We start from the raw sequence: 23,390 nt of genomic DNA on the forward strand, positions 1-23,390 counted from the left end.
CAATTGTGCAGGTGAAGGATATTTATTGCTTATTTTAAATTTTTGTAAAAAATAAAAAACTGAAAAGTGGGGCGTGCAATATTATTCGGCCCCTTTACTTTCAGTGCAGAAAACTCACTCCAGAAGTTCATTGAGGATCTCTGAATGATCCAATGTTGTCCTAAATGACTGATGACGATAAATATAATCCACCTGTGTGTAATGAAGTCTCCATATAAATGCACCTGCTCTGTGATAGTCTCAGTGTTCTGTTTAAGGCCTGCAACACACATCCGTGCCGCCGGCACGTGTTTGTCATTTTTTACACGTACCGGCGGCACGGAGACACATTCAGCAATGCTACCCTATTGTAGCAGGCACACACATGTAAAACCACATTGAACGTGTGTCCGTGTGCGTTTGTACGTGTGTGCGTTTTTCAAAGCGCTGACATGTCAGTCATTTCTCCCGCAGCACGGGTGTCACACGGCCCGCACCCGTACCACACGAGTGTAGTGTGGATGCGGTCCCGTGTGACACGCGCCGGAGAAAACACACGTGTCAGTGAAAAAAAAACAAAACATTAACTTACCTTCTCATGCCCTCCTGTCTCTGCCGCTGCTGCCTCTTGCTGCCGACCGCCGCTCATTATTCTCATTTAATATTCACTTCACTGCCTGGCAGCAGCAGCAGCGGGGAGACGGGAGGGCTGGAGACCGAGGATCAGCACCACGGACAGCAGCGCGCACAGCAGGAAGGACCAGGTGAGTATGTTAATTACCGGTTCTACGTTTGTTATCGCGGATAGCACACGTAGAACACACGTGTCCCGCACGTACCAGAGACACGTACTTACCTGCACGCACCACGCAGGGAAAATACGTGTCTCTCGGCACGTGCGTGATTTTCACGTGAATGTGGCAGAGGCCTAAAGCACAGAGAGCATCATGAAGACCAAGGAACACAACAGGCAGGTCCGTGATACTGTTGTGGAGAAGTTTAAAGCCGGATTTGGTTGCAAAAAGATTTCCAAAACTTTAAACATCCCAAGAAGCACTGTGCAAGCAATCATATTGAAATGGAAGTAGTATCATAACACTGCAAATCTACCAACACCCGGCTGCCCCTCAAACATTTCATGTCAAACAAGAAGACTGATCAGAGATGCAGCCAAGAGGCCCATGGTCACTCTGCATGAACTGCAGAGATCTACAGATGAGGTGGGAGTGTCTGTCCATAGGACAACAATCAGTCATACACTGCACAAATCTGGCCTTTATGGAAGAGTGGCAAGAAGAAAGCCATTTCTCAAAGATGTCCATAAAAAGTGTTGTTTAAACTTTGCCACAAGCCACCTGGGAGACACACCAAACATGTGGAAAAAAGTGCTCTGGTCAGATGAAACCAAAATCAAACTTTTGGGGCACAATGCCAAACGATATGTTTGGCATAAAAGCAACACAGCTCATCACCCTGAACACACCATCCCCACTGTCAAACATGGTGGTGGCAGCATCATGGTTTGGGCCTGCTTTGCTTCTGCAGGGACAGGAAAGATGTTTAAAATTGATGGGAAGATGGATGGAGCCAAATACAAGACCATTCTTGAAGAAATCCTGTTGGAGTCTGCAAAAGACCTGAGACTGTGACAGAGATTTGTCTTTCAACAAGACAATGATCCAAAACATAAAGCAAAATCTACAATGGAATGGTTCACAAATAAACGTACCCAGGTAGTGGAATGGCCAAGTCAAAGTCCAGACCTGAATCCAATTGAGAATCTGTGGAAAGAGCTGAAAACTGCTGTTCACAAATGCTCTCCATCCAACCTCACTCAGCTCCAGCTGTTTGCAAAGGAAGAATGGGCAAGAATTTCAGTCTCTCGATGTGCAAAACTGATACACATACCCCAAGCGACTTGCAGCTGTAATCGCAGAAAAAGGTGGCGCTACAAAGTATTACCTTAAAGGGGCCAAATAATATTGCACACCCCAATTTTCAGTTTTTATTTTTTACAAAAATTTAAAATAAGCAATAAATATCGTTCACCTTTACAATTGTGTCCCACTTGTTGATTCTTCACCATAACATTTTTATCTTTATGTTTGAAGTCTGAAATGTGTCAAAAGGTTGAAAAATTCAAGGGGGCCGAAATACTTTTGCAAGGCACTGTCTATATATATATATATATATATATATATATATATATATATATATATATATATATATATGACGCCCCAGGGCCATGGGGATACTCAGTCCCGAGTGTGTGGTGAACAGGGGAGTTGTGGTCGTGGCCGATGCCCGGTTCCATGACCCCGAGGGTCGATCCGAAAAAGGGTGAAGAGAAAATGGAAAAATAAAACTAAAATAAATAAAAGTTTTTGACTACACCACTTGCGGTTTGTGGCTATTTTGTAGGAGCCGCCACTGCGTGATCTTCCTGGGGCAGGTAGTATAATGCAGCTCAGGTGTTCTGGCCCTCTGCAAGTAGGACTAGGCCCCGGAAGAGGATGATAATGTAATGTAATGTGACTGAAATGTTGACCCATTGATTTGCACAGACCTTTCAGCTGCAGACATTGATATAAATGCTCATTATACTTTGAATTTGGAACCTTGGTTATTTTTCTCTTCATGGATAGATTCACCACAGAGCATCCAACTTATTTTTTTTTAAACTTTGAATTTTTATTGAGATTTTCAATTTACGTTTTTCATACATAAAATAAAACATAAAATTCACAATTCTTATCGAACCTAGACAAACAATGACAGGACAGGTGAGGAGGGTTAGGAGGGGAGAGGAGAAATAGGAGGGAAGAGGGAAGGGTTTCAAGAGTCCATGCTCCTTCCATAGGACCCATAGGCCTCAGTCTCACAGATCCTCCTGTCCCGCAAAGTAGTCCCATGGTGCCCACACGGCCTGGAAGCGGTCAACTGTGTCATGCAATAGTGCAGTGAGATGTTCCATGCATCTAACGTCCAGTAATCTATACTTGAGGCTCTGGAGTGAGGGTGTCCCTGGCTGCCTCCAATTCTTTGCAATTAAGCATCTGGCCGCCGTAAGGATGTGGGACAAAAGCTTAGAGGCCGTTTTTCCCAATCCCCCATTCCCAAGACCCAGAACATAGATCAGGGGATCAAGATCAACCTCTATATATAGTACTTTATGGATCAACCCTCTAACCCGCTCCCAGAAGGGGACTATCCCTGGACAGGACCAGAATATGTGCAGAATGGTGCCCCTGCCTCCCCCGCATCTCCAGCAACAAGCCGGTATGGAGGGGTCTATGCCATGAAGGAAATCTGGAGTGTGGCACCAAAATAGCAAAATTTTATAGATATTTTCCTTATATAGTGTGCATATTGACGTCTTGGCGGCGTTTCCCCAGATTGCTGCCCATTCCTGAGGAAGTATCCGCCTTCCCAATAGAGACTCCCATTTCCGCATGTATGGAAAAGACCCCTCGGGCCCCTCCCGTGAATCAGAAAGCAAAATGTAAATTTCCGAAATCAGCCCCTTAGTATCAGTGCCCCTTCTGCAAATTTTCTCAAAATCTGTGGGAATCGAGGCCCCTGCCCTGCCAAACAAGGAGCCAGCCAAGTCTCTGATCTGCAGATATTGGAAAAACTCTCGATTAGAGAGAGAGAATTTATCTCTAAGGTACTCAAAGGAATGGATCTGCATTGTACTTCCATCTATAATGTCTGCAAATCTGAATAGACCTGCCTTGAGCCAGGGGTGCACCATGTCCGACTCCAGACTGCTTGGGAGCAAGGGTTGGTATATGAAGGACACCAGAGGGGAGCAGGGGGATGCCAAAGGAAATCTTCTAATGCAAAATGCCCAGAGGTCCCTAGTGAACTGCATCGGTCCAAGAAGAGGGGGGGGCGAATCACACCGGGCCGGGGGCCACAGGAGCGCGTTTGGATGTATAGGCGCCAGCCAAAGTTTTTCAATCTCAGTCCACCTGTTGTATGCCCAAAGGGACACCCAACAGGGGATCCTCCTAAGATGGGCCGCCCAATAGTATTTTAGGATGTCCGGGACAGAAAGCCCCCCCCTGTTTCTCCGAGCCATCAACACCTCCCTGGCCACCCTATGACGTTTGTTACACCAAATAAATCTAAGGATAGCCGCCTGAAGGGACTTCAGCTCCTTTATTGGTACCTTAACTGGGAGGGTTTCAAAGAAATATAATAATTTTGGGAGCAAGCTCATTTTAACCGCCGCAATGCGCCCCATCCACGAAAGAGGGAGGGGCAACCACTTGCTCAAAAGAGTTCTCAGCTCTCGGAAAAGGGGGGGGAAGTTAAGGTTATAGAGGGAATCATAAGTAGATGTGAGGTTAACCCCCAGGTACTTGACCGCATCTGTCTTCCAACGAAACTTAAAATTCAAACGCAGGTAATCCAGGGCCACCGGGTCGAGATTCAAGGGCATTGCCTCCGTTTTGCTAGAGTTGATCTTATACCCCGAAAGGCTCCCGTACCTACCCAAGGTGCACATTAAAATTGGAAGGGACACATGGATGTTAGTAAGTGTAATGAGCACATCGTCGGCAAAAAGTGAGATTTTAAACGGTTTATTCCTGACCAGGACCCCCGAGATGTCTGGATTGCTTCTGACCGAGGCCGCGAGGGGCTCTATGCATAGCGCAAAAAGGAGGGGGGACAGGGGGCACCCCTGCCTGGTGCCATTGGAGATGAGAAAAGGCTTAGAGATGTGGAGGGGGAGTTTGATAGAGGCCGTAGGAGCGCTATACAGGGACTTCAAGGCCCGCATAAAGCCACCCGAGATCCCAAAGACCTCCATTGTCTTGAAGAGAAAAGGCCACGCAAGGCGGTCAAAAGCCTTCTCTGCATCTAGACTCAACACCAACGCCTGTTGCTTCGTCCGATTTGCCACATCCACCAGGTCTATGACCTTCCTGGTGTTGTCCCCCCCCTGACGGCAAGGGACAAAACCCACCTGGTCTTTATACACGAGTTGGGGCAACCATCGATTAAGCCTGGCCGCCAAGAGCTTGGTGAACATCTTCAAATCGGAGTTCAAAAGGGCTATTGGTCTATAATTAGCACAGTCCAATGGGTCCCTGGGTGGCTTGGGCAGGAGGATTAAATGGGAGTGTAGCATGGATGGAGGGATAGGGTCACCCTGAAGGAAAGAGTTAAACAAGGCAGCCATGTGTGGGAGGAGCTCCGCCGCAAACACCTTGTAATAAAAATAAGTAAAGCCGTCCGGGCCCGGTGACTTCCCGCCAGGCAGGGCTTCCAGAACTTGCTCCAGTTCCTCTGTAGTAATCTCTTCATTCAAAGCCGCGGCTGCTCCGCAAGGCAGTGAAGGGAGCTCAAGGGCCGAAAAATAGTCCCCAAGTGCCCCAGCCCCGCGCGAAGCCATGCCCGGGGGAACCGGAAGGTTATAAAGCTTGTTGTAGTAATTGAAAAAAATGTCAGCTATTGAAGCGGGGTGATAGTGGATAGTGCCCTTTTCGTCGCGCAGAGCCTGAGGGCATGAGGATATAGCGCGCTCCTTAAGCTGCCTGGCGAGTAAGGTATGAGCCTTATTACTCCTTTCATAGTATCTTTGTTTGGAAAAGGTTAGCAATTTTTCTGCTCTGCCAATTGCCAAGTCTCTCAACTTTTCCCTAAGGCTGATGACTCTCCTAAGAATAGTCAGTGATGGGGCAGCCGCCAGTCTCCCCTCCTGTAGCTTAAGATGGGCCGTTATAGAGTCCCGCTGGCTTGTGGCATTCTTTTTAGCCCTGGCGCCCTCTCTAATGCATAGTCCCCTCATCACTGCCTTGTGAGCTTCCCAGAGTGTTGCCGGCGACGTGACCGTGCCCGTGTTCAACTGAAAGAATTCGACCAGTTGCTTATTTAAAAAGGCCCTAGTGTCGGGATTTTTGATCAGAGATTCATTAAGGCGCCAATGCTGAGGCCTAGGTCGAGGACCATCTTTCTTGAAGTCCATTATGAGTGGGGAATGGTCTGACCACGTAATGGATCCCATTTCCACCCTCTCAAGACGCCCCAGCAGCTGTGAGTCAATGAAAAAATAGTCTATTCTGGTGTGCGTCTGATGCGGATGCGAGTAGAAGGAAAAGGCCTTCTCTCCCGGGTGGTCCACCCTCCAAGCGTCGTATAAAGCCCCTGATCTAATGAGCCTACGAAAGTCCCGGGACAAATTTTTCAAAGCACCCGATGGAGGGTGTCCACCCACAGAGAGTCTGTCGGCCACCTCCGAAAAAGGGATGTTAAAGTCTCCCCCCAACACCGTAGAGGCCGGTGCCAGTCCGCCTATCAGATCGAGTATTTTCTTAAGAAAGCGTATCTGCCCTTCATTAGGTGCATAAATGTTGGCCAGTATGTGCGGGGATCCCCCCAGTTGGCCCTCCAGAATCACATATCTACCCTCTGGATCGCAGTGAGAACCCGTAATTTGTAGAGGACAACTGGAGGATATTAAAATAGCAACTCCCCCCCTCTTGGAGCCCGAGTAAGCCGAGTAATGGATGGGAAAGCGGTGGGACGCAAATTTGAAAGTGTTTGATTCCACAAAATGTGTTTCTTGGATAAAGGCTATGTCTGCACCTGATGTTTTCAGTTCCTGTAGCAGCAATTTCCTCTTACGGGGTGAATTCAGACCTTTTACGTTAAGAGAGATAATGCGGGTCATATCTAAAACTTAGAAGTAAGAAAAAGCTAATGGCACACCTATACCGTCGGGGGCATGACTTCCCCTGTGAAGCCGGCCAGAGGAGATGGTCCATACGACAAAGGGCCGCAGCTCCCAGGGACTCTAGAAGGGGTGGTACCTGAAAGGACACATAAGGAAAAAACATCGGGGAGGGGGGAAGACAAGGACAAACATAGAAATGAACATGAATTAAGAACATTAACCAAAATGCATAAACCTTAGGCATAGATTCCCGGGGGGTCAACCCGGAAGGGAGAGACCTAGAGGGAGGTTCCCCAACCCGTCTGAGCTAAGAGAGCCACCCACCTCACTCCCCAGTAGCCCTCCCACGGGGGTCAGTCCAGTGGGCACGGGCCCGTGCCAAAAGGAAACAAGGGAAAAAAAACAAAACAAAAAAACTCAACCACTAACTCCAAGTAAGGGGACCGGGCTCCCGCCAACCCCCCTACCACCCACGGCATCATTGTGGCTACAGCCCCCCCCCTTATGCAGCTCAACAGACCCAGAGGGCCGCAGATGACACAATGGACAGTCAGAGGCTTGCTGTAGAGAGAGTCACAGTATCACAAAGCATGCTCAGCCACTGGAACTCAGAGGGTATAAGAAATAGGCACCAACCAGGTTAAGAAGTGTCCTCAACGGTGAGCCGGGGAGGGGGGCGACCCGCGGCCCCTACCTCCTCTCCCCCCCAAAGCCCCACGCCCTCCACCCCTCACCTTGGACCACACGGGAGGGGGCGGCCCTTCCAACCTTTGCAAGTCCCAATCTGGGATACAGACCGCTGGAATGTCCAGTGCTTCACAGAACAGAGTGGTATCTGCTGGAGTGCGAAGGGTCGCCGATTTACCCCCTCTGCGCGCTGTAAGTGCAAACGGGTAACCCCAGCGGTATTGAACCTGGTGCTCATTCAGGCTCGTGAGGAGGGGTTTGAGGTGCCGCCTTTTCTGGAGTGTGATGCGAGAAAGATCCGGGAAAAGCTGGATTTCCTTGCCATTGAACACAGGTGCCGTGCGCCTCATTCTAGCCTTAGCCATGATCAGTTCTTTGGTGGAGAAGTCGTGAATGCAACAAATGATGTCCCGGGGTTGGGTGGATAAATTCTTCGGCTGTAAAGCCCTGTGTGCCCTGTCCAGCTTGATGATGTTAGAAGGGGGAGCGTCCAACACTTCATTAAAGATGGATTGTAGTATGGAGTTTGTGTCCTCGGGCCCATCTGACTCTGGGACCCCCCTCACACGGACATTGCAACGGCGTCCTCTGTTGTCGAGATCCTCTATGTGAGACTGCATATCCTCCATTATTTTTTGTTGCGATGTTGCCAGTTTGTGTAATTCTGATACATGGGATCTGGTGATGTCATGCTCTTCCTCCAGGGATTCAATTCTGCCAGACAATTGCTGCAAATCTCTCCTCACTTCAGCTATTTCTGACCTGCAAGTTGCTTTAACCTCACGTATGAGGCATTGAAAGTCCTCTTTAGAAGGAAGTTTACTTATGAAATCATGCATGTCCTTATAGGAGGTGTCTGGCCCTTTAAGGTGAGCACCTGCAGTAATAGACGCTGGAGTTTTAGTCTGGTGCTGGGGAAGCTGGGGAAGTTGATCTCCACACCGAGGCCCAGAGGGGGGAAGCAGGCTGCTCTGTTCCCTGATATTACCAGCTGTAGCTGCAGTCCCTTCTTCTCCTGGCAGTGGGGAGGGCTGCCCCCCGACCTCCACCTTATCTCCCACCGCCACTATGTGCTCCTGGGCCTGCTGCTGCTGTGCCTGAGCATCCGATGCAGTGCAGGGCTGCTGAGCCAAGGCATCCCCTGTTGGATCTGCTGCAGGGACTCCTCCACTCCCCCCTGTGTCCCCGCTCACCCACTCCTCCTTCTCTTGCTGCATAGCAGGCCGGGCCGGTGCCTCCATTTCCCCTCCATGCTCCTGGAAAGATGGCGTCCGGGCCTCCCCTGGACCCTGTTTCAGGCCCAAGAAAGTATCCAGCGCCGTGGTGTGCAGCGGGGGGGCCACCGATGCCTGCTGCGACGGTTTAATCCTCCGTGGTCCCATCCTGAGAGCCGGTGAGTAGGTTTGTGCTTATGATAAGTGCTGATTTAGCTGAGGGTCAACAGGAGCTCCTCTTCCCCACGTCCACTCAGCTCAGCATCCTGGACACGCCCCCGCATCCAACTTATTTTAACGGTCGAGTTCCTACTATGATTCATAAATGCAGAGAAATACAGGAAGATGTTTATTTATCATGTAACACCATCAGCGAGACCTACTCTGGAGTAGACCACTGACCTCAAAAACACAGGCAATATCAGTAAGAACTATCTTCACCATAAAGAACAAGGATTTCTGGAAGTGATGATCCAGCCCCCAAAGAGCCTTAATCTCAAAATGATCTGCCTGGGATCACATAAAGAGACAACAGGTTTTGCATAAAAGACATCCATAGAAGATCTGTGGTTAGTTCTACAAAATGTTCGGAACAATCTGCCGAATGCCTTCAAAAGCCTGTGCAAGTAAAAGTTTATCGAGAAAAATTGATCTTTTTATGCTGTTTTGAAGGCAAAGGTCGGAAGCACCAAATATTGATGTGATCTGGATTTCTCTTCTTCACTCCCTTTGCATTTAGTCCCTTGGTAAAACAAACTATTAACACTTCTAATTTTGAAAGAATTCTTACTTTGCAGCATTTTTTCCACCCCTACCAAACTTTTGTAGCCTGCTGTATACCATATAAATATAAAACTCTTATATATATGTGGAGGATATAAAGGGGAAGCAAATAGGATTTTATCTGCTTTTCGTTAACCGATGTTTACACCGCGTTCCTAATTATTATGCAATCACTGTTTTTTTTCTTATTTTTTTACATGGTCAATGTAATTAAGTCACTATAATGTTGAAATCATGATTAGAGTTAAGAGTATAAACCATTACTATTCTACGTTAGAGCTTACATCATATTATTGGACAAATCACCCAGTTATAAACTAAAACTAAAAAATTCAAAATGCACTGTATAAAATTATGCACAACACAGTTTTATAGTATTTAAAGAACTAAAAATTGTCATTTGTTACATTTGCAGCATTAAGAGGTCATATTTGTTGAAATCAAAAGCTTTTCCAATCAAAAACATCTTAGTCCAAACTACATGTTATTAGGACCTCTCTTTGATATTACCTTCAGAATTATTGTAACCATTGAACTTATGCGTTTTTAGATAGCTTCTGCTTCAATTACTTTGGCGGATATCAGAATAGCCTCCCAGAGCTACTGTTGTGATGTGAACAGCCTGGCACTTTCAGATCTTTTGCTTGATGATATCTAAAGGTTCTCAATAAGGATGAGGTCAGAGGAGGCTGGTGGCCACACCATGAGTTAATCTCCTTTTATACCCATAGCAGCCAATGACTCAGAACTATTCTTTACAGCATGAAACGTTGCATTGTCAGCATGAAGATAAAATTGCTATAGATGGCATGATTCTTCTTTTTCTACCATGGAAGAAAATGGTCAGTCAGAAACTCTTTATGATTTTGCTAGGTTATTGTCTCACATTCAGGGATCCTTAAGGGGTTTACTAACCCATTCCCCATGATTCCAGCCCAAAGCATGACTCAGCCACCTTCTTGCTGGAGCCATGGCCTTGTTGTAACATGGTGGTCATCCTCCATTCATCCACTACTCCATCCGTCTGGACAATCCAGAGTTGCATGGCACTCATCAGTAATGAGGAATGTTTTAAAATGAGTCTTCATGTATGTGTGGGCCCACTGCAACTATTTCTGCTTGTGAAGACAGTCTAGGGCAGGGGTGGGGAACCTCCGGCCCGCGGGCCGCATACGGCCCGCGATGACCTTTTATGCGGCCCCCGGCAGATTCCCGGGGGCTGCAGTGCTGGGTCTGGCGCTGAAGTCTTGTAGTTTGCCGGCCTTTCAATTCACCACATGCGCCGCTGTTCAGTGTCAGCGTGCTCAGCGGTGTGTGTGTGTGCCCGCACCTCTGAGAAAAGTGCCGCCTCCCCCTCCACGGGATCTAGGTGCAGAGAGTGCTGCCTCCTCCCCCTGTACAAGATGTAGGTACAGATAGTGCCGCCTCCTCCTGTACGGCACTATAGCTGTGTGCCCAACGCCTGCACTCTTGCACTGTGTGCCCGGCGCCCGCACTCCCGCCGCTGTGTGCCCCGCGCCCGCACTCCCACCGCTGTGTGCCCGGCGCCCGCACTCCCACCGCTGTGTGTCCGGTGCTTGCACTCCCGCACTGTGTGTCCGGCGCCTGCACTCCTGCACTGTGTGTCCGGCGCCTGCCCTTTGTGACCATCCAGTGCTTTGGGGCCTTCCAGTTCTGTCTACCACCCCCCAGAGCTGTGTGCAACGCTCAGTGCTGTGTCCCCCCAGTGATGTCAGGGCTCTGCAAGTGCTTTGTGCAGCCTGCCCCGTGCCGTGTGCCCTCCCAATGCTGTGTATAACCCCCAGTATTGTGTTCCCCCAGTCATGTCTGTGCTCTGAAAGTGCTGTCCGTGCCCCCATTCCCTCCAGTGATGTCTCGGCCCCCCCAGTGATGTTTCTGCCCCCCCAGTGATGTTTCTGCCCCCCAGTGATGTCTCTGCCCCCCCAGCGATGTCTCCCTCCCCCCCAGCGATGTCTCCCTCCCCCACAGTGATGTCTGTGCCCCCAGCCCCTTTAGCATTGTGTATGACCCCTAGCCCCTCTTGCGTTGTGCACACCCCAGCAGCCCCTATTGCGTTGTGTGCGCCCCAGAAGCCCCTCTTGTGTTGTGTACACCTTAGCATCCCCTCTTGCGTTGTGTACACCCCAGCAGCCTCTCTTGCGTTGTGTACGACCCAGCAGCCCCTCTTGCATTGTGTACGCCCCCCAGCCTCTTGCGTTGTTTATGCCACCAACCCCTCTTGTGTTGTGTATACTCCCCAGCCCCTCTTGTGTTGTGTTTGCCTCCAGCGTCTCCTGTGATGTGTATTCCCAGGACATGCTGGGGGCATACACATCACAGGAGACACTGGGGACATACACAACACAGGAGGGGCTGGGGGCATTTACATCACAGGGGGTATATATATGTTCCCAGCTCCTCATGTGATATATGTGCCTCCAGTATCTCCTGTGATGTATATACAGCAGTCCCAGCGTCTCCTATCTGATGTGTATACGTCAGTCCCAGCGTCTCCTATGTGATGTATATGCCCCCAGCCCCTCCTGTGATGTATGTTCCTCCAGCGTCTCCTGTGTTGTATATACAAAGAGTTGACTGCACTCCACACCGAGACAAACCTGGAAAAGCAGTTGTCAGAAGCAACATGATTAGTATCATCAAACATCACAGCCACATCAAAGAGAAAAGCAGCTCCAGCCACCACAGTAGGGGTGAGTTAATTAATTGTTTGACCATATATAGCAGGGTTAATTTCACATTGATAATTTGGTGCGGCCCCCGAAGGTTGGTAGAAATTGCCAACTGGCCCCCGGTAGTAAAAAGGTTCCCCACCCCTGGTCTACGGGGTCGCAGAATAGTAGGTTTATGCAAAAGTGTAAGACTCTGGAGCATCCTACAACTTGAGGTTTATGGGACTCCAGAAGCACAAGCAGCTTCAAATACATGTTTGCTGCTTTATAATGGTATTTTAGCAGCTGCTTTCTGAATCCAATGAATTTGTGTGGCAGAAACGTTCCTCATTATGCCTTTATCTGCACTGTGTATCAGCTACAAATGTCTTCACAGTAAAATGATCACGCTTAAATTTTCATGACATATCTAATGTTTTCATACATTGTCTAAGGCATTGGACTACTTGATGCTTTTCAGCAGCAGAAAGATTCTTTATGTAATAATGTGGAAAATCCTTATTCAGTACTTTCCCATTAATTGGGCTCACTTGGAAAACAAATAATCACCAGTATTTCAGATTGATTTCAGTGATCCAAATAACTCTGAGCCACACTACCATCTAGGAGTTTACTTGAAAAACAAAAAATAAAATCTTTATGAGTCTCATACTTAAATCCAATTTGCATAATAATTTAGCTTCCTACCTATACAAGTTGTCAAGATGTTTTTTCTCCTGTGTGACTTCTCTGATGTATAATCAGGTGTGATTTCTTTGTAAAACATCTCCCACATTCTGGACATGAAAAGGGTTTCTCCCCTGTGTGAATTCTGTGATGTGAGCGTAGATGTGATCTATCATAAAAACATTTCCCACATTCTGTACATGAAAATGGTTTCTCCCCTGTGTGAATTCTCTGATGTATAACCAGGTGTGATTTCCTTGTAAAACATCTCCCACATTCTGGACATGAAAATGGTTTCTCCCCTGTGTGAATTCTGTGATGTGAGCGAAGATATGAGCTATCACAAAAACATTTGCCACATTCTGGACAAGAAAATGGTTTTTCCCCGGTGTGAATTCTCTGATGTTTAACAAGATCTCCTTTTTCTATAAAACACTTCTCACATTCGGAACATGAAAAAGGCTTGTTCCCTGTGTGAATTTTTTGATGTGAGTGAAGATGTGATCTATCAAAAAAACATTTTCCACATTTTAGACAAGAAAATGGTTTCTCCCCTGTGTGAATTCTCTGGTGTTTAACAAGATCTCCTTTCTCTGCAAAACACTTGTCACATGTGGAACATGAAAAAGGCTTCTCTCCTGTGTGAATTTTCTGATGTTTAAGAAAATGTCCTTTTTGTGTAAAACATTTCCCACATTCGGAACATGGATATGGCTTCTCCCCTGTGTGAGTTCTCTGATGTCTAACAAGATCTCCTTTCTGGGTAAAACATTTCCCACAATCTGAGCATAGATATGGTTTCTCCCCTGTGTGAGTCCTTTGATTTTCAACATCCCTTCTCTTAAATTTACTGTGATGAATAGTCTGTGATAAATCAGAAGACAACACTTGTTGAAAAGGATCAGCTGAAAGCATTTTGATGTGAAGACTTGGAGGTATAGTCTGAATAATGATATGCTCTTCATATAAATCTGGTGTGACACCTCGATCATCTGCTTTAATATGTGAAAATAACAGATGGTCCTCTGAGCTTCTGCTACAGCCATCTGGCAAAAATAAAAACGGATTATGCTTTTCTTCAATAACGTGGAATGAAATTATTTGTTACAATATTACATTTTTTAATGCAATTCCATAGAAGCATTTCTAAACATGTTATGGTAAAATTCAATTGAGTAGGTAAAACCTGAAAACGGTAAATGTCAAAACAGGGACTAGTACATTATTATGTTAGATCACCATATTATGCTCTTTCAATTTTTCACTTATCTGAAGTTTTGTCATAGGTTTATGTTTCTTTGCGCGTATCACCAACCTTTCCTGGTAGAACGTTTAGTAAAGGCCCATAAAAGTATTGGTAAGTCAATGCTACCGTGTTTACTCAAAAATAAAACCATATCTTATTTCTTTTTTTGCCCCAAAAAATGCGCTAGGGCTTATTCTCGGGGAAACACAGCTGGGGGAAAGTTTTCCCCCCTAAAAGTGCAAACCTCCCTTCCAGGTCACTCATACTTACCATAACCTGGGCATCTGCATCACTTCCAGGTCCTCCTGCCTTCGACGCAGTGTGGTGGAATGCATAGAGGACCTGTGGTGGAACTCATCGATGCACTCCACCGCAGGTCCTAGTGCCGCTCAACTGAATTGCATCCCAGGATCGTCTGCCAGCCAGAAGCAATCGGTATTGTTGGATGTGGTGAGTGTGTGTGCACGTGCAATCTGATGTGTGATTGTGTGTGCGATCTGATGCGTGTGCAATCTGATGTGGGAGTGTGTGTGATCTGATGTGGGTGTGCGATCTGATGTGTGTGGGTGTGATCTGATGTGCGCGATCTGATGTGGGAGTGTGTGCGATCTGAAGTGTGTGCGCGATCTGATGTGTGTGTGTGTGTGTGTGATCTGATGTGTGTGTGTGTGCGATCTGATGTGTGCATTCCACTGCTAGTCCTCCCTTTTGGCGTCTGGTAAGTAGGATTGTGGGGTCTTCTGTCTTCTCTCTTTTGGGGGTGTCTGCTTTCTATAATGAAGTGTCCTGTAGAATTATTTAACTTTTTTAGCTGCACAGACACTTCATTATTGAACCGCGACTAGAACTTATTTTTGGGGTACGGCTTATATTTAAGCCTTACGCCAAAAATACTGAAAATTCCTGCTAGGCCTTATTTTCGGGGAAACATGGTACTAAGTGTCAATCACATACACTCCAAATCAACTACATGTACTCTGAAGACACAGGAGCCATGATTATAGTCCCCGTAGACTTTTATGGGGATCGGCTTCCGGACAGATATCTGGAATTAATTCCGGGTCTGAATCTTTTTTTTTTCTTCTTTTTATTAAATCCGGTTGGACCTGCCAATCCGGATATCTGCGGGTTCTCTCATCACTAATAAAGAGAAACAAATAAGTGTTTGTTGGTTGGTTTTGGCCTGGCTTGTTACTTGATCTGATTTTGGATTCTCCCCACATCTGAGTATCCAGTTATTGCTAACCTTCATAGTGTGACTTTTCTCTTTTGCCTGACTTATTGGGACTTGAACTGCTGCTGGATATTGACCTTAACTTCCATCAGACCTGCATCCCTTGGCTTACCTATCCACCAGCCCGACGTCTGTGTATAACCGGACTCCATCTGTGATTTTTCTTACCCATCAGTGTAAACGTACAGCCAATGGGGCAATTTTAGGAGACATGAGGACACTAAGTACACTAAGGTCTTATCCGATGAACAAGCATAGTAGGTGAGGAGTAAGGTAACCACTCACCTTTAGTTTTTGTATAATTCTATAAAAACATGGACATGGCAACAGGTAAGTAATGCGTTGAAGTTGTTCAACCTACACCAGGGGTTTTAAACATGTAGGCCGCATGTGACCCCTGAGACTGTTTCATGCAGGCCAAAGGCGCCATAGACCCATTAACGATTGCGGCCCGCCGATGTCAATGCTTTACTTCAGTTGAATGTGCGTGCTTAGACACAAATTCAATTTCAATGTATTGCCGGTGATGTGCAGAGACAAGCTCCCTGCACAGCTATGCCACTGCCCGCAGCTGGCCAATCAGAGGTCAGCAGCTGATGTCAGCATATGATGTCAGCTGCTGGCCTCTGATTGGCCAGCTGCTTGCAGTGGTATAGCTTTGCACGGAGCTTGTCTCTGTGCGGCGCTGGCAATAAATTTCAATTTCAAGGTCGCACATTCAACTGATGTCAAGCACTGATGTCGATGGCCACCTGAACCAGGCCGGGATTGGCAAAGAGTCTACTGTGCTTGCGGGCCGCATGAAACAGAAAAGAGGATACTGAGGGAACAGAGGACAGTTGAGCAGAATCTTTTTTTTTTTAAAGTGTATGTGAATAATAGCACAATAGTGGACATTACTACAGGATGGGACATTGCTAAAAGTAGGGGACGAGTATGGGGACATTATTACAAGAAGGGGACCAGGATGGAGACATTAATACATAAAAGGGGACCAGAATGGGGCACATTACTTCAAGATGAGGAGCACGATGGGACAAGGTGGGAAGCAGGATGGAGCATTACTACAAGAAGAGGACCAGGATGGAGGACATTACTACAAGATAGGGACCAGGATGGCGACATTATTACAAGATGGGGACCAGGAAGGGAACATTACAACAAGATGTTGTCAAAAATGACTATACGGTGCTAATTGTAAGATGATATTACGTACAAAAAGGGGATAAAATGTAAAAAAGCTGGAACTGTGTCCTAGCTTCCTCTGCCGGCCGGAGGCACTAGGTATCAGTGGATGTGGTGTGTGTGATTGTGTTTGCGATCTGATGTGTGTGTGTGCGCCGATCTGATGTGTGTGTGACTGCCAGCCAGAAGCAAGGGAGGATCACTGTGGAGCATAAGTGCTGGGATCACCAGCCAAAGATATAAGTATGATTCTGCTGGGATATGGGGGGTCTTTTTTTTGGGGGGTTAAACTTAACCCAAACCCATGTTTCCCACGAGAATAACCCCTACTCCGAAAATAAGCCATAGCACCTTTAATGGTGCAAAAAATAATTTAATTTTCTAATTTTCAGGCAAACACGGTACATATAGTGCCGTTTCTTATTAAAAAGTGTCCTCTATTATGTATATAGCTACGTATAGCTCTTTAAATAAAGGAAAAAAATGCCTCTTTTCTCTGTCATTTTGCATCTGTAGATGAGCACCAGTGTGTTAATCACGTGACCTATCGCACGATCTTTCACACATCGTGATTGTGAAGGGGGCACACCCTCTAAACTTCCCGGGGCCCTGGCTACTCTTAATCCGCCCCTGCTCTAGCCCCTTCCATTTCAGTTTTACCCACTGAAAGGTTACCAATAAAAATGCATTAATAAAAAAGAAAAAGATTTCAAAATTTGTGTTACACAATCTAAAATGAAGCGATACATAATTGTAGAATCCAGTAACTCAAAAGAATCAGCAACTTCTCTGAATTTAGCGGGCATTACTTACCTGGGTAGTCATATGTTGGAATCTCCTCTTTACACCACTCATCATAACTCAAATAGGTCTCTGTAGTATTAATATGGGTCAATTCTTCACCCTGAAACAAATATTGTAAAAGTCACAGACAGATGGAGAAGTCACATCTATGATCAGCTCTAATCCTGCCATCTCCACCGCTCTCATTACACAAGTATAAAACATATAATACTGGGGGATAAAACAAGACTGAACACAAGACCTTCACAGCCGTCTACACATCATAGGGAGATTTCATGACACCTTCTCTCCATCTACCTGATCATCCTGAGGAACATCAGGCTCTTCTTGTTTACAATCCTGTGGAAGAAGAGGACGGGGACATCTCTCTGGTATTGTCCTCTTACTGGATAGAACTGGAGGAAACACATAAAGGGTCTGAATTTATTCTTTACATACAGATAATTATAGGCCATGTGTATTTAGTCCTGTCTATTACCTGGTGACGTGAGGGGCTGGGGATCCTTCATCATGACATCCTTATACAGATCTTTGTGTCCTTCTAAATATTCCCACTCCTCCATGGAGAAATAGAGGGCAACATCCTGACACCTTATAGGAACCTGACACATATAATGATACTGTCATCCTCCGATCCATTCATAGTGTTACTATATAATGTCCCAGCATTCCCAGCAGTGTCACCTCTCCAGTCAGCAGCTCAATCATCTTGTAGATGAGTTCTAGGATCTTCTGGTCATTGATGTCCTCCTGTATCAGGGGGTGAGGTGGAGGCTCCGTGATTGGACTCAGGGGTCTTCTCCATCCCTCAGGCACAGGGTCCTGACAGCAATCACTAGAGGTCTTCTTCACTACTGTGTAATCCTGGTTATGGAGAGACACATTAATAAATCTCACTACAGACATTTCCAGAGTCCTCACCTCTCCAGTTCTGTCCATCTGTTATTCCCATAGATAAGAATGATGTAATGTGACGTCATCAGAATCTCTCACCTCTCCAGTAAGCCGGAAGAGGATCTCTAAGGTGAGGTGTAATATCCTTTTCGTCATCTTGTCTCTGTCTTTATCCATCCTTGACGGGTTAATCAGCAAAATTCTCTTATATAGAAGATCTGAGAGGAGTGTAGGGACCTGAAAAAAAAATATATAAAATCATGCAAAACCTGAGGGGAAACCTATGATGAAATATAATGTTTAGAAGATGTATTCTCTTCTCTTGTATGGACTGGGACACGAGTGGAAAAGCTTACAAAGACAGTGTCTCCGTCATAACAATTACTGTTTGTTAGTCACTGCTTCGGCCACTGATATTTTGCAGGGATCACTTGATCATCTGGCGGTTGGGTCGGCAGCTAAGCAGCATTATATTGGGAGAGTCACGAGATTAGTAATGTGAGTATTACTATTTTTATTATTTCACAGTATTCTGAGTTTATTTCTTCATATCTACAGTTAGGTCCATATATACAGTCATATGAAAAAGGTTGGGCACCCCTATTAATGTTAACCTTTTTTCTTTATAACAATTTGGGGTTTTGCAACAGCTATTTCAGTTTCATATATCTAATAACTGATGGACTGAGTAATATTTATGGATTGAAATGAGGTTTATTGTACTAACAGAAAATGTGCAATCTGCATTTAAACAAAATTTGACCGGTGCAAAAGTATGGGCACCTCAACATAAAAGTGACATTAATATTTTGTAGATCCTCCTTTTGCAAAAATAACAGCCTCTAGCCGCTTCCTGTAGCTTTTAATGAGTTCCTGGATCCTGGATGAAGGTATATTTGACCATTCCTGTTTACAAAACAATTCCAGTTCAGTTAAGTTTGATGGTCGCCGAGCATGGACAGCACGCTTCAAATCATCCCACAGATGTTCAATGATATTCAGGTCTGGGGACTGGGATGGCCATTCCAGAACATTGTAATTGTTCCTCTGCATGAATGCCTAAGTAGATTTGGAGCCGTGTTTTGGATCATTGTCTTGCTGAAATATCCATCCCCTGCGTAACTTCAACTTCGTCACTGATTCTTGCACATTATTGTCAAGAATCTGCTGATACTGAGTTGAATCCATGCGACCCTCAACTTTAACAAGATTCCCGGTGCCGGCATTGGCCACACAGCCCAAAGCATGATGGAACCTCCACCAAATTTTACTGTGGGTAGCAAGTGCTTTTCTTGGAATGCCGTGTTTATTTGCCTGCATGAATAACGCCTTTTTGTATGACCAAACAACTCAATCTTTGTTTCATCAGTCCACAGGACCTTCTTCCAAAATGTAACTGGCTTGTCCAAATGTGCTTTTACATACCTCAGGCGACTCTGTTTGTGGCGTGCTTGCAGAAACGGCTTCTTTCGCATCACTCTCCCATACAGCTTCTCCTTGTGCAACGTGCGCTGTATTGTTGACCGATGCACATTGACACCATCTGCAGCAAGATGAAGCTGCAGGTCTTTGGAGGTGGTCTGTGGATTGTCCTTGACTGTTTTCACCATTCTTCTCTGCCTTTCTGATATTTTTCTTGGCCTGCCACTTCTGGGCTTAACAAGAATTGTACCTGTGTTCTTCCATTTTCTTTACTATGTACCTCACAGTGGAAACTGAGTTTAAATTTCTGAGACAACTTTTTGTATCCTTCCCCTGAACAACTATGTTGAATAATCTTTGTTTTCAGATCATTTGAGAGTTGTTTGGAGGAGCCCATGATGCCATTCTTCATAGGAGATTCAAATAGGAGAACAACTTGCAAGTGGCCACCTTAAATACCTTTTCTCATGATTGGATACACCTGCCTATGAAGTTCAAAGCTCAATGAGGTTACAAAACCAATTTAGTGCTTTAGTAAGTCAGTAAAAAGTAGTTAGGAGTGTTCAAATCAAGAAATTGATAAGGGTGCCCATACTTTTGCACCTGTCAAATTTTGTTTAAATGCGGATTGTACATTTTCTGTTAGTACAATAAACCTCATTTCAATCCAGAAATATTACTGAGTCCATCAGTTATTAGATATATGAAACTGAAATAGCTGTTGCAAAAACCCAAATTGTTATAAAGAAAAAAGGTTAACATTAATAGGGGTGCCCAAACTTTTTCATATGACTGTATTTGGACAGAGACAACATTTTTCTTCTGAACATTACCACAATGGATTTTACACAGAAGAATTCAGAAGCAGTTGATGTTTGGACTTTCTGCTTTAATTCAGTGGGTAGACCAAATTGATTGCATAAAAATGGGAGGAACTAAAACATTTTTTGAACTCAATCCCTTCATTTCAGGGGCTCAAAAGTAATTGGACAAATTCAATATTTGGAAATAAAATGTTAATTTCTAATACTTGGCTGAAAACCCTTTGTTGGCAATGACTGCCTGAAGTCTTGACCTCATGGCCATCACCAGACGCTGTGTTTCCTCCTTTTTAATGCTCTATCGGCTTTTACTGTAGCGGTTTTCAGTTGCTGTTTGTTTGTGGGCCTTTCTGTCTGAAGTTTAGTCTTTAACAAGTGAAATGCGGCTCTATTGGGTTGAGATCCGGTGAATGACTTGGCCGTTCCAGAATATTCCACTTCTTTGCTTTTACAAACTCCTGGGTTGCTTTGGCTTTATGTTTTGGGCCATTGTCCATCTGTATTATGAAACGCCAACCAATCAGTCTGGTTGCATTTGGGTGGATTTGAGTGTAAGATGGTGGTCGAGTTCCTACCCCTGAAGACACCAAATGTGTTCTTAATTATATACATATGTGATAAGATATAAAGTAATGTTATGTAGAAATGTATAGTGTAAGGTATGGTAATGTATAAGATGTAGCTGAGTAGAGAATGTTACTATGTAGAGGTGTAGCAGTATTGAAGATGTAATGTATGTGTACTGGTATAATGTGTAATGCTATGTAGTATATAATATAGGAGGCTTAATAAGGTATTATAGGTCTGCAGCTGAAAGGTTAAATCTGCCCGGCAACGAACAGTTGATAGTTGGGATCTTGGGATTAGCCTATAGGGGAGAAGCTAGTGCTGAGGGAGAGAAACGGTTTCTGTGGGAACATGAGTTAGGGCCCAGCCTATGACAGAAACAGACCTCTGGTCTGAGGTGCAGCAGAGCCGCATGCTACGGGTGAATGTAACTGGAGAGGAGACCAAGAGCCATGACAGTAAGATTCTGAGCAGAGAAAAAGAGCCATCTACAATAAGGAGCGACTGGATTCGAGTCTGAAGACACTGAGTAAGTGAGTGACCGAGAGACTGATCCCTAAGGGAGATACTCAGCAGTACGGCCCTTAATGGCTTATAGCTCAAGAAGGGACGGACCTAGAAGAAACAGTGTGTGAGTCGAATAGAGAGTCCTGGGTGTCAGATCTAGAAGCGTCAGGAGGCGATTAGCCTGGTCCAGCCATATTGGCACAATCTCTACGAGAGAGGAATATGACGCAAAGCCGCAGAGAGGACGGTGATGTCAGGTGGAGCTGGGTGGTGGTGAATTACTAAGGCTCATGTGGAAGTGTACGGACATGTGAGAATGAACACGCTGCAGGAATATGTCTGGAGTTACTCTTTAATGGATATGATAGGTCTGGAAAGCAATATGCTCACTTTCGTGTGTATAGTGTTATCATCAGCCATCTGTTTAGTAAAGATTTTGTGTTTATAAAAAAGTTGTGGTTTCCTCTCTGGAACTGTGTACCATCTGGTCCTGGCCGGCCAAAGCCATAGGCAACATGCGGCCTGCAAAGGTGTATCGATACTGTACTGCACCACACACCCAGCCAGGACTCCCATTTTCATGTAGCAAGCCAGGGTGCGGTAGACAATTACCTCGCCCACGACTACCACCCCACACCTGGGTTGCTTTGGCTTTATGTTTTGCTCCATTGTCCATCTGTATTATGTAACGCTGACCAATCAGTTTGGCTGCATTTGGCTGGATTTGAGCACATAGTATGTCTCTGAAAACTTCAGAATTCATCCAGCTGCTTCTGTAATGTGTCACATCATCAATAAACACTAGAGACCAAGTGCCACTAACAGCCAAGTATGCCCAGCCATCACATTGCCTCTGATGTGTGTTACAGATGATGTGGTATGCTGTGGATCATGAGCTGTACAATGCCTTCACCATACTTTTTTCTTTCCATCATTCTGGTAGAGGTTGACCTTGGTTTCATCTGTCCAAAGAATGTTCTTCCAGAACTGTGCTGGTTTTTAAAAAAAAAAAAAATTGTTGCAAAGTCCAATCTAGCCTTCATATTCTTGAGTCTTATGAGTAACTTGCACCGTGTAGTGAACCTCTCTATTTTCTTTCATGCAGTCTTACCTTTATGGTAGATTTGGATATTGATACGCCTACATCCTGGAGAGTGTTGTTCACTTGGTCAGATGTTGTGAAGGGGTTTTCACCATGGTAATTATTCTGTGACCATCAACCACTGTTGTCTTCCGTGGGTGTCCAGGTCTTTTTGCATTGTTGAGGTCACCAGTGCTTTCTTTCTTTCTCAAGATGTACCAAACTGTAGATTTAGCCACTTCTAATATTGTAGCAATTTCTCTGATTTTTTTTTTTCTGTTTTCACAGATGAAGGATGGCTTCTTTCACCTACATGGACAGCTCCTTTGACTGGGTGTTTACTTCTCAGCAAAAACTTCAAAATGCAAGCACCACTCCTGAAATCAACTCCAGGCCTTTTATGTCCGTAATTGAAAATTAAATAACAAAGGAATTTCCCACAACGGCCCATGAAACAGCCTGAGAGTCAATTATCCAATTACTTTTGAGCCCTTTAAAACCAGGGTGGCACATGTAAAGGAGCTGAAACTCCAAAATCCTTCATCGGATTTTAATGTGGATACCAAATGAAAATGAAAATGAAATCAAATGAAAGCTAAAATTCAGGACTTTATGTCCATTATATAACTATAACTTGAATATATGTTTCAGTAAAGAGGTAAAAATACTAAATTTGTGTCAGTGTCCAAATATATATGGACCTAACTGTATATACTTATTAAACCTATATCTTTCAGAACAACAACAACAAGCAGTTTCTTCCTCAGACTCCAGCAGAAGACATTTTTTATAATTTCATAATTCATGTCTCAGTCGTCTACACTGGAATCTGCATCTCTAATAAATACTATATGATGAGAACGACACCTTTTTTCAGCACATTTTCCCACAGTCCTTCATAGACTACATTAACATTAGTCGCCTA

General features: G+C 45.1%; 1 protein-coding gene across 1 annotated transcript in view; it reads right to left on the reverse strand.

The window, feature by feature from the left end:
* LOC142312880 (uncharacterized) overlaps positions 1-23,390 on the reverse strand; it is a 280,429-nt gene that overhangs the window by 140,267 nt on the left and 116,772 nt on the right. Inside the window, 7 exon segments of the mRNA XM_075351864.1 lie at positions 8,968-9,075; positions 12,747-13,750; positions 17,183-17,273; positions 17,471-17,568; positions 17,652-17,775; positions 17,858-18,037; positions 18,167-18,304. Of these exon segments, the coding sequence (XP_075207979.1) occupies positions 8,968-9,075; positions 12,747-13,750; positions 17,183-17,273; positions 17,471-17,568; positions 17,652-17,775; positions 17,858-18,037; positions 18,167-18,304 (1,743 nt within the window).

The sequence above is a fragment of the Anomaloglossus baeobatrachus genome, chromosome 5 (genome assembly GCF_048569485.1).
Source record: "Anomaloglossus baeobatrachus isolate aAnoBae1 chromosome 5, aAnoBae1.hap1, whole genome shotgun sequence".
Lineage (NCBI taxonomy): Eukaryota > Metazoa > Chordata > Amphibia > Anura > Aromobatidae > Anomaloglossus > Anomaloglossus baeobatrachus.